Raw genomic sequence first — 12,040 nt, 5'->3', positions numbered from 1 at the left:
AAACTTTGGTTTTGGCAGGAAGAGAGGGGACGTGGCTCAGTGGTAGAGCATCTGCTTGGCATGCAGAAGGCCCCAGGTTCAATTCCCTGGCATCTCCAGCTAAAAGGACCAGGTGTCATAGGTGATGTGAAAGGCCTCTGCCAGAGACCCTGGAAAGCTGCTGCCAGTCTGAGTAGACAATACTGACTTTGAGGGACCAACAGTCTGACTCAGTATAAGGCAGCTTTGTATGTTCATAAGTGGCCTCGAGAACACAGAGGGGACTCAGAGCTGTGCTTCATTCGTCAAGAAAACCAAACCAGACAGTGCTACAAAAACACAATGGTCGCATTTATTGGTCCATGTTGCCCCCCCCCCAAAAAAAAGGCACCCCCCCCCCCACCCAAAGCTTATCAGGGCCTTGATCTCCAAAGTAGCGGATGGAATGAGTCGCTGTGACGGGAATGGAGCCCCCCCAGCCAGTAGAGCAGGGCCAGGGCTGGGAATGGCAGCAGCTCACCCGCTGGAGGTTGACGATAAGAGGCCTCCGGGCGAACGCAGGCCCCTGAGCCCTTGGTAGCTAGACTCTGGTCCTCCAACAGGCCTGAGTCACTCTTTGGCGATGGCGAATGGCTTCTCCACCTCAATGGTCCCGGAGTCGACAATGGTGACGTCTTTCAGGGGCTTGTCCCTGCTGTCTGTTTTGGTGTTCTCCACTTTTCTCACGACGTCCTGGGAAGAGACCGTACTGGGGATTGGCGGGAAGGGCCTGCTGCTCGACAGACCCTTCCCACCGACGGACCCTCTTCTGCCAATGGAGGCTAACTAGATCTGGTCCTGCCCCACCCCTGGACCACCAGCTACCTTTGCCGCATTCTACAACCCTAAAGACAATAGGGAACCCTTAGCGTACAAGTACCGCCACAGATCAAACCCACCAAGGGAAGACCATCAACAACTCACAACCATATATGCTCAAAACTGTATATTACGTTCCTTAAAGTACAAGGATGGGTTAAGTACTCATAACCCAACAGAACCCAAGGATTCCATTGTAGTTACTGAGCTGTGTCTATGTTATTTTGGAAATCGGGCTCCATTTTACCAGCCGCCATTGAAGATCACTGAAACGTCTTGATTTATACCTGGGAGAGATGTACAGCTGTTCTTCTTTCCACAGTGGGTGTCTTCTGCCACAGTTCTGTTTGGAGGTCTATCGACACTATTTATACATGGAATTACAGAGGAGCCTACTGTTGGTTTTGAACACGTTCTTTTTGTAAATAATGCTTAATTGTTATGCGCAATCTGTTGGATACGTGCCTATACATTCTATTCCACTAACCCCTCTTTGTACTTTAATGAGCATATATAGTTGTGAATTGTTGATGGGTGCTGTTTGCATTCTACAACCCTGGCGACAGCCGCGCAAAGCCCGAGGAGTCCCGCTTACCATCCCTTCCAGGACTTTGCCAAAGACGACGTGCTTCCCGTCCAGCCATGAGGTTTTGACGGTGGTGATGAAGAACTGGGAACCGTTTGTGTCCTTGCCGGCATTGGCCATGCTCACCCAGCCTGGCCCGTAGTGCTTGAGCTTGAAGTTCTCGTCAGGGAAACGGTCCCCGTAGATGCTTTTACCTGGCAACCAGGGAAGAAGACAAGATTTTTTAAAACACTGGCATGTCCCATTGACCCGTAGGGGGGTACAGGGCAAAGAGGCCTAGTTTTGTGGTGGTGGAAAGTGCCGTCAAGGCGCAGCCGACTTGCGGCAACCCAATGGGGTTTCAAGGCAAGAGATATTCAGAAGTGGTCTGCCATGGCCTGCCTCTGCGAAGCAACCCTGGACTTCCTTGGTGGTCTCTCATCCAAGTACTGACTTACTTACTTATTTATCTGCATTATTTGGAGTCTGCCTTTCTCACAAGGACCCAAGGCAGATCACACAGAATGAGTCAACATGATCAACGAGATAGGACATTCTGTAAACAATGAAATAGGATTCGGGTTGTAGATCCAACCAGAAGTCTAAAAAGCACTGCTGAAGCAGAAGCGTGTTAACACGACACACTAAGTAATGCACACTTACACAACGAGCAAATTTGGATGGGAGACCTCCATGGAAGCCCAGGGTCGCTATGCAGAGGCAATCAATGGCAAACCACCTCTGAACATCAGTCGCAGGATACGTTAATTCACCATTTTCCCCCGACCGGAAGCCTCTGAACATCTCTTGACTTGAAAACTCCACGGGGTCGCCATAAGTCAGCCGTTACTTGACGGCACTGTCCACCACCACAGTCCACGATAACTTCTTCAAGTGGCTTTGTGAAGCCTTTTGTAACAGTGCTACCCTACTGCCTGCTGAGAAAAGCCGTCTTGAATAATTCAGTTTTGCCTCACTTAGCTTCTGAGATTGGGTTAGCCTCTTAGCATATCTATAATACACTCCTCTGAGGTAGAACAAAGCTTGAGTCCAGTGGCACCCTTAAGACCAACAAAGTTTTATTCTGAAGACGTGTGCATGCACACAAAAGCTTAGGTAAAGGTAAAGGTTCCCTTGCTCGAAAGCCAGTCAAATCCGACTCTAGGGTTGCAGTGCTCATCTCCATTTTCAAGCTGAAGAGCCAGTGCTGTCCGAAGATGTTTCCGTGGTCATGTGGCCGGCATGACTAAACACCAAGGCGCACGGAACACTGTTACCTTCCCACCGAAATGGTACCTATTTATCTACTTGCAATCTCTTGCTTTCGAACTGCTAGGTTGGCAGGAGCTGGAACTAGAGACGGGAGCTCACTCCGTCATGCGGCACCCGGGTCTCGAACTGCTGAACTACCGACCTTCCACAGCCTGCAGTTCAGCGTCTTAACCACTTGAGCCACTGCAGCTCCACACAAAAGCTTACACCCAGAATAAAACTTTGTTGGTCTTAAAGGTGCCACTGGACTCGAGCTTTGTTCTGCTGCTTCAGACCAAAATGGCTACCCCACCTGAATCTATACTTTGAGGTGTCGCAACCATCACCAAAATCCTGCCTCTCCTCCAGCGCTCTGAACCAATCCTTGTGACTTTCAGCCAGTCAGTCCATAGAATGCTACTGGGTGGGAGGGGTTGATCCAGCCGCCATTTAAAAATGGAGATGGGGGGGGGGGAATGATTCCCTCAGCCAGGGATTTGTGGTTCTGGATAACAGCGTCAGTTTAGCCAGGATTTTTATTGGGCTGTTAGGTAGGATTTGGGTAGGCTTAGGGAGAAAAGCTTATTTTTAGGTGATAAATGAGCCAGAAGCACCAAATCTGGGCACTTTCTGAGAACCAGAGACTGTGGTGTGAACGGGGAAATCTACACCACTGAAGAAACCTGCGTTTTAGTAACCTGGTCCAGTCAACCTCCTAACGTGAGGTAAAAGTTCTAGGGAAAGGAAGCAAGAATCTCTCCTCAGTTTTCATTTATTGTAGACTGGTCCAGTTACAAAGTATTCAACTCCCTGGGGGAAAGGTTGTCATTGCTGGATCACAGTTGAGAGTCATTTTACCTGACACTTTCCACAGCTAACACTTTTACTGCACTGAAAATTTATTTTATTCAATTGAAGAAAACATGTTGCTTTGTCATCACCTGTGTCTTGCCCTTCCAGTCAAATATTTAATGAAAGCAGGACAAAATTTACCTCATGAAATTCATCTAATATTATTATAACAGCATCTGAGGAAGAGATCTGCGGGGGACACACAGCTTACATGCTACCAGCACTTCATGACAAACTCATGTTGCCCATTCCCATGAACGTGGGCAGCTGGTGATTCAAAGATAAAGGGAGGCTAGTGTGAGGGAGGAGGCCATTTTAGAAAGGTTCCAGGCTACTACAGAAGACCCTGAGCGGATTTTAAACAGCATAATCCTAAACATAATAGAGCCTTGAGCCTAGGATCTAGTTGCCTCAGAGCTTCACCTTCCTCAGCCTCTTCCCATAATCACCAAAGAGATTATTTATACATTTTAGATATTTAAATGTGGCCTCTCTGCCTCTTCATTCAAGGCGGTATACAAATTAAACAAAACACTCAGATTTACGATACACACAGCACAGAAGGAAAGGGGAACAGAAAGGGGAAAGTGAAGCAAATTCAGGCACTAACAGACTTTTGGAGCACCAGACGTAAAATAGAAGGATTGAGTCTGTCCCCCAGAAATCTGTTTTGGAGAGCCAACTTGGAAGAAATGTCACTATCCTCATCTCTGTGGAGTAGCAATAGTAATTTAAGACCAAAGAAGAGAGAAATGGATCCAGAGATCCTCTCAGAATCACAATGGGGCTGGCCATGCTGCCAGATTTGCACCACTTGCTGCTGGCTCAAGCAGACACGTGCAAGGAGGATGTTTTCGAACACAAAGCCTCTTAAGCATCATGTGTCACCTGTTTGGCCACACTCCAGAGATGTTCTCATCAAGATCTACATGATACACTGAGTTTTGTGTATGTAGCTTCCAGCATTTCACTAAACTCCTGATCAGAATCAGGGATCCAGCACAAGTTAAACGGGACTTCATTCATACCCTGCCTTTCTCCCCAATGGGGACCTAAAGTAGCTTACATCCTCCTCTCCATTTTATGCTCACAACAACAGTCCTGTGAGGCAGGTGAGGCCAAGAGAGAGTGACTGGCCCCAAGGTCACCCACCAAGCTTCCACAGCAGAGTGGGGATTCGAGCTCGGGGCTTCCAGATCATCTTTACCCCACTGCATATGCATTGTTGTGATGGGACAGGGCTTTCCAAAGGCCATTTTGGGTTAGGAAAATGGGAAGAGGCGAAGGCTTAAAAGCTCCCTCTCATCTTGCCAGATTATTCATTTTCACAGCATTTTCACAGCTGTTGCAGTTTGCATTCTGAAGGCACCACCTCAGCTTCCGCTCACGCGCGAATCGCTCTAGTCAGCCACTCCCAAAGGCCAATTTCCCTTCTTTGTGCCCAGAAGCAACCGGAAATGGCTGGGGACTCTGTTCCAGCATCCAACTCATCTCCCCCGTGGCCAGGTCAACAACATTCTTGACAGTCCTGGGAATGGTCTTTCCAAAGAGACCGATGACGACCCGCCCCACATCTTCATCCCCAATCCGCAGATTGAAAAACCTAGACCCCAGACACACAGGCCGGATATTGCGGGGGGGGGGGGGGGGGGGGTACTAGTACCCTTGGAGGTACTAGTTTTTTAAGGCGCATTGTCGGCGGTAAGCCACCGGTGCGCTCCACTTCCCAGATGATGGGGTGTGATCGCGCCCGGATAATCCGCCCACCATCCATGCCTCTCCCGCGGCAACTTTGCCGTGTGACCAGGGCCCTAGTAAGTTTTTTGAATACTGGGAGCTCTGAACACAGGGCTTCCCACATATCACATAGTTAAGTCCTCTGCTGCAGCAAAATATCGTTCCCACACAGACTCTCTTTTGTCCAGCTCCCAGCAGCAGGGACAAGATCTAACAGTAACCACCCCAGGCCACACATCGGCCAACGCCTTACCTCCCGTCCCATCTCCACGGGTAAAGTCTCCTCCCTGGATCATGAAGTCCTTGATCACACGGTGAAACTTGCTGTCCTTGTATCCAAACCCTTTCTGAAAAAAAGAGAAGAGAGGGAATGGAACTGCTGGGATTGTAGTAAACTCACCCCGGGTTAAGTCTTTCTGGAAACGCTTCCAAGTGAAAGAGCTTAAAAGCACCAAACACAGGACAGGGGACCAAGGTGGAGGGGAGAAATTAAGCTTGGCAGAGGAGTGTAAGGTACTTTGCCTGCAAAATTTGGGCTGCTTTCAGTTTTCTCCTATCAACCCCTAGGGAGCCCCAGCACTTTAGCTGGGATGCTACAAGGAGGTACTGGACGCAATGAACTCCCTCATGGAATAACCACAAGCCAAGCCTGATAAATCACTTCATATTTTCTGACCCAAAGAGCCTAATAAGGCATCCTGCAGGGGTACAGGGCTGTAGCCATTTCAGATAAAAAAATAAGGCTGAGGACGATGGTGCAAAATCAGGTTAACGCAGTTAAATGTCCAAAAACTCCCTACGTGTTTTGTCAACAGGCTTCGTCTTTGTCTTGCAATCGTTCTTCAAAAAGGGTAGAAGATTTTGCCCCATGAGCTTTGGTGCTATGTTTTATCTCCTGTGACTGGTGCAGCTCTTTATCTTCTTGCCATCTTAAAAGCAACAATGAGAGGCAAATTTAACAGAGAGGACATTTCTTTCACAAACTAGGACAGCAGCTTTGTCTGCAGACACATCTCCCACACACTAGACAGAAGCCCATTTTCACAGCTGTTGAGGTTTGCATTCTGAAGGTAGAACCTCAGTCTCTGTTCACGCGAGAACCAGTCAGCCACGCCCAAAGGCCAATTTCCCTTCCTTATGCCCAGAAGCAACCGGAAAAGGTTTGGGACTCTGTTCCAGCATCCAACTCACCTCCCCCGTCGCCAGGTCAACAAAATTCTTGACAGTCTTGGGAACGGTCTTTCCAAAGAGGCCAATGACGACCCGCCCCATATCTTCATCCCCGATCCGCAGATCAAAATATACCTGGAAAGCAAAACAGAGGATGTATCACATGTGGCCAGGTGTACGGCCTAGCAGAGCCCATTCCCGTTTCTATGACAAACTTACTTCAGTCTGGGTATGGTATCTGACAGTGCTATCCTGAACAGAGTTACACCCTTCTATGTTCATGAAAGGGAACAGTTTTAGAAGGGTGTAATTCTTGTAAGGATGGCACTGCCAGGGGTCTCCATGGATAAGAGTTAAATTCTGTTGAAACAGAGGAGCGGACAGCCTATAGCGCACAGCTCTTTGGGTGTGCTAAAAATTAGTACACTAACAGTATTCAGTGCCTTCATTTTTTCCCCATAAATCTGAACAATGTAAGGAAAGAACATGCTATATTGCCTTTAAGTGCCAGGAAATATTATTCCCACAAAGATATATTCCACACGAAGTTTTGAATTTGTCGGATTATAACATTTAAACCACATTTGATTCCCACCCCCCAAATGCAGTATTTCAGTTCAAGTTTTGTGGTTTACTGGCACATAAAATTAAACCAGGGTGCTTTTTAAATTAGTCTACTACATAGAAATCAAAATAAACTTGCTAAATCAGATCATGTACTTAGAACATCAGGGAAAAAATCCAGTTCTAATATTTTCAAGAAAACTCCCATCACTTTGTAGAGGGCATTAGGATAAATCTCTAGCTTTTCCAGCTTTAAGAAAGAAAAATCTCAAAAGAGAAGATTGTGGGAAGGACCCCTGCCAGTCAGAGTAGACTAGATTGCCCATTTATCTGACTTGGTATTAGGCAGTTTCATTGTCTACGGCCTACAACTCACGGGGAGCATGCAAAAGGTTTTCCGGTGAGAATACTGAGACATAGCAACAGCCTGTCTCAGCATGAAACAGATTTGCAGGTTTATATCAGAACTGGAACCCAGCCCTCTTTCTGGCAGGACCTAATTTCCAGAGTTTCAGAAGTTTGCAGGCTGAAGATGTACGTTCAACTTTTTAAAGTTAAAACCAGATCTTGGGCAGATTCCTCAATGACAGACAAGCATGTTTCTGTTAGATTTCCTTATGTGCCACAGCAGCAGATACTGAGCTACATGGACCACTAGTCAGAGTTGGCACAGGGCAATTTCACATTACTATATTGATACATGGTGTCCCAACCAGGATTTCATCTTCAAGCACCATATGCTGAAAATCCAGCAGATACGAGCTTTTTATTGGGACTAATAAGGCATGGGGTTAAAAACCACATGGCCATGAAGTCAATGAGCCAGTCTCTATCTCTCACCCTAACCGACCTTATAGGGCTGTTGTAAGGAGGTAAGAACCACGCAAACTGCCTCGAATTCCTTGGAGGAAAAGAGGGGAGTGAACTTTTTTTAGAGACTCACTGATTTCCAGGTGCCACCAAACTGTCCAAAAAGACAATACAATTCTCTGCTGTTACTCCAGTCTAAACTCATTGATTTCAATCTTATCACATCTCAGAAGCCCAACAGAGCTGGCCCTGATTCAGGTGGGCGGCCGTGTTGGTCTGAGGCAACAGAACAAAGTTGGGAGTCCAGCAGCACCTTTAAGACCAACAGAGCTTTAACCAAGGTATAAGATTTTGTGCGCAAGCACACTTCTTCAGATACATTCAGGTGGGGAGCTGTGTTGGTCTGAAGCAACAGGACAAAGTTGGGAGTCCAGTGGCCGCTTTAAGACCAGCCAATGTCAATTCCGGGTTGAAGCTTTTGTGCACAAGCAGGCTTCTTCAGATCCCTGGTTAGCAGGGCCGGCTCACTCACTAGGCGATCGCCTAGAGTGGGACGGCCCTTAGGGGCACCAAACTGCACCCGGCCCCGTACTCTGGGAGTTTCTTGATTCTTTGTGTTTTTCATTCTTCTAACAAAATTTTTTTTTTTTTGAAAGGGGGGGGGGGGGGGGGGGGGGGGGGGGCAGAAGGGATCCTCGCCTAGGGTGCAAAATAAGCTGGAGCCGGCCCTGCTGGTTAGTACTTGGACGGCAGACCGCCAAGGTTGTCCTGGACCGCTACGGCAGAGGCAGGCAATGGCAAACCACATCTGGCCCTCCCTTGCCTTGAAAACCCTGTGGGGTTGCCGTAAGTCGGTGGTGACTTGGCAGCCACCGGGAACACTGCATTTAAGGCCTCGATCCCATTCACTCTCTCCAAGTAAGTAAGCCCAGTGGGGTTTACTGCAGAAGACTGTGATGCAGCAGCACAGTGGGAACGAGGGCAAGGTTAGATTCCCCATTAACTCTTTTTGTAAATCTTCTCCGAGGAACGCAGAGAGGGCAGTTTTCTTTACTCGTCCTCACCACAACCCTGCGAGGTCGGGTAGGCTGGGGGGTGTGTGTGTCAGGAATTCGCCAATGAGACTTAGACATCTTTAGACTATTTTTTGGGAAAATGTACACCAAGCAGAAGCCAAAAAGCATATCAGGGTTAACATTCTTTTTTAAGAGGATGGCGAAAGGCGTGTGTGTGGGTGGGGGGTCAGTACTCGAACCCGCGGCCTCCGGCTCTTAAGTCGGACACAATCACCACTACACCACGCGGCCAACCCGGGCCGTTCGGCTGCGAAGGGCCGGGGAGCCTCCTCCCGCCTACCTTGTCCGTGACCTTGGGGCCCTTTTTGCGCTCCTCGGCGTGCGCGGCCGGGAAAAAGAGCAGCAGGAGGGACCCGCCCAGCCCCAGCAAGGCCGCGGCCGCCAGCAGCTTCATCTTCTTACGCTCGCAGCGGCAGACCGGCCACAGTGCCCGCCGCGCCGCCAGCATCCACCCCCTTTTCCTTCCCTCAAGACCCTCTGCCCTCCCTCCAACCCACCCACCCCCGGGCCCCGTCAGCAATGGCACATCCCGAAGCGGGCGGAGCGAACCCGCTCAGCGCCTCGGATTGGCGCATCCCATCTGAGGAGACGGCCGGGGGAGGACGGCCGGAAGGTCTGCGACAAAGGCTTTGCCACGTTACCCGGCTCGGATTGGGCAGCCTCGGGAGCCAATGAGGAGCGGGCACGGAGGACGGCGGCGCGACGTTTGGGCCCACTGTCCTGAAAGAAAAGGGGAAAGCGGGCTTGGTGGACTCCATTACCCAGCAGGCAAAGGATGAGATGGTTAGAGAGTGTGATTGATGCAACGAACATGAAATTGAGCCAACTTCAGAGGACAGCGGAAGACAGGAGGGCCTGGCGGGAGCTGGTCCATGGGGTCGCGGAGAGTCGGACTCGACTGTGCGACTGAACAACAACAAAGTGCGCGGCCGGGTGTCGCGTGGTTTGGGAAAGTACCGCCCGTGACCTGTAGGTGCTCGGCGCTTTTACACAACCTGTGTGCAAGACAGCTGCAGTCATAGGAGAAACATTTGGGGGGGGGGCTGGACCGCATCACACACCGCGGGGCCGTGTGGCTCGGCAGGGTCCTGGGATGGCAAAGCTGCAACTCCCCAAGCCCTCAATGAGGCCGTCTGCTAGAAGGAGCGTCCCACTAATAAATCCCCTGACAGGTTGATCCTGACATGAATCCTGGTCTCCCATCACAGCCCCCTCCCCCAGCACCATGACAATGCCGTGGCCTTGAAATTGAGTTTTATTTCCTTAGCGCTTTAAAAACTCCCTCCTCCCTCCAAGGAGCTCAGGGGGATGCATGCTGGTCTTGTCATTTCCATTTTGCCCTCCCAAGAACCCTTTTAGGCAAGCTAGGCTGAGAGGGTGGCTCACCCACACTCATCCTACAGGCTTCATCATAGTGCAGTCAAGTATGTGGTATGAGGCCCGTTTAATCAGCCCCCCCCCCCCTCAGCCCTGGACAGCAGCAGACTCATCAGACAAAGCAATCGGGAAAGAAACTTGTTTTATTTCTCTGCAGAGAAAGGCCTTTCAGCAATTAAGCAGAAAGACCCAGAACAATATTACAAAAGCCTTAAATACTTTTCTGTTGATCCGTATTAATACAATCATAATTATAATAACCCAGCCTATTCATTCTGATGTGTCAGTATCAACGAGGGGGAAGGATTGTGCACAGCTTTTTTAGCCCTGTTCACAAGTGACACAATGCTTGTACATCCTGCGCCCGTTTCTCATCTCTTGTTTTTATCTTCATAGAAATATTAATACAATCATAATTATAATAACCCAACCTATTCATTCTGATGTGTCAGTATCAACAAGGGGGAAGGATTGTGCACAGCTGTCTGGGGAGCTTTTTTAGCCCTGTTCACAAGTGACACAATGCTTGTACATCCTGTGCCCGTTTCTCTATCTCTTGTTTTTATCTTCATAGAAAAGGGCGTGCTTCATCAGGAAGGATGACAGCCACAACGCTGGCCACAGCTGCACCTGAGCCAGCCAGGCAGTTTGGGTTACTTTACCCGGCCATGCTGAACATTACTACTGCTGCCACCCAGCCCACCAGGGGGGGAAGGAGCAGGGCAGGTGTCAAGATGACGCAGCACTGTTCAATATTTTGTTGCAGGTATCGTTCCAAGGGCAGCAATTCACACCTTTGGCACCTATGAAAGATCCTTAGTCAGACTTGACACTGGAAGGGGGCAGTCCGGGAGGGTACAGTTTGAGTCCAGTGGCACCTTGAACACCAACAAAGTTTCATTCTGGGTATAAGCTGCTGTGCGCATGTGCACTTCTTCAGATGCACACAGGTGCATGCGCACAAACGCTTATACCTTCTGCTGGGCATCAGCTGGCATCAGGGTCTTAGGAGGGGGCTGCGGTTGGTTCCAAGCAATGCTCCCCCTAAGCAACACCAACAAAGTTTCATTCTGGGTATAAGCTGCTGTGCGCATCCGCACTTCTTCAAATGCACACAGGTACATGCGCACGAACGCTTATAGCCTCTGCTGGGCTCGCCCTGGACACCAGCTGGCATCAGGGTCTTAGGAGGGGGCTGCGGTTGGTTCCAAGCAATGCTCCCCCTAAGCTGTGGAGTCTTGTGAGCAAAAATTCTACTTTGCGAGCTACTGGCATTATAGTCGTAAGCGAGCGATTTCGCTGCTGCATAAATTAGTTTGCTCCGGAGCCATCCTTCCTGAGATAACAATGTGTGAGCTGGAGGCTAAAGACCTGAGCTAGCTCACACTAACTCAGCTTTAGAGGGAACACTGGTTCCAAGGGAGGCAGGAGTTCCCTTCCCCCGTGCCCTTTTTTAACTCACCTCAAACTCAAAAAAGGCCTGCTTTTTGCGGGTGGCTTTTTTTGCAGATTAACATGACCAGCAAAAGAATGTCTGTTCCATATATTTAACTTTCTAATACTGAGTCAGACCATCGGTCCATGAAAGTCAATCTTGTCTTCGCAGAATGGCAGCCGCTCTCCAGGGTCTCAGGCTGAGATCTTTCACGTCATCTCCTGCCTTGTCTTTTAACGGGAGATGCCAGGGATTGAGATGCCATTGAGCCGTACCCCCTCCAGTATAATACATGAACACACGAAGCTGCCTGATAACTGAATCAGACCCTCGGTCCGACAGTCTCAGTATTGCCTGCTCAGACTG

General features: G+C 49.3%; 1 protein-coding gene across 1 annotated transcript; it reads right to left on the bottom strand.

The window, feature by feature from the left end:
- Positions 1-383: 383 nt before the first annotated feature.
- On the bottom strand, positions 384-9,393 carry LOC107116747 (peptidyl-prolyl cis-trans isomerase B). The gene is made up of 5 exons (XM_015418741.1): positions 9,143-9,393; positions 6,434-6,547; positions 5,496-5,589; positions 1,433-1,617; positions 384-711 (listed from the first exon to the last, which is right to left on the bottom strand). The coding sequence occupies exons 1-5, from the start codon at positions 9,308-9,310 to the stop codon at positions 589-591; spliced, it is 684 nt and encodes a 227-aa protein (XP_015274227.1). The 5' UTR covers positions 9,311-9,393; the 3' UTR covers positions 384-588.
- Between the last annotated feature and the right edge of the window lie 2,647 nt (positions 9,394-12,040).

Source organism: Gekko japonicus, unplaced genomic scaffold (genome assembly GCF_001447785.1).
Source record: "Gekko japonicus isolate JY-2015 unplaced genomic scaffold, Gekko_japonicus_V1.1 scaffold150, whole genome shotgun sequence".
NCBI classification, from domain to species: Eukaryota; Metazoa; Chordata; class Lepidosauria; order Squamata; family Gekkonidae; genus Gekko; species Gekko japonicus.
Note: the sequence above shows the minus strand (reverse complement) of the source record. Positions and strands in the feature narration are given on the sequence as shown.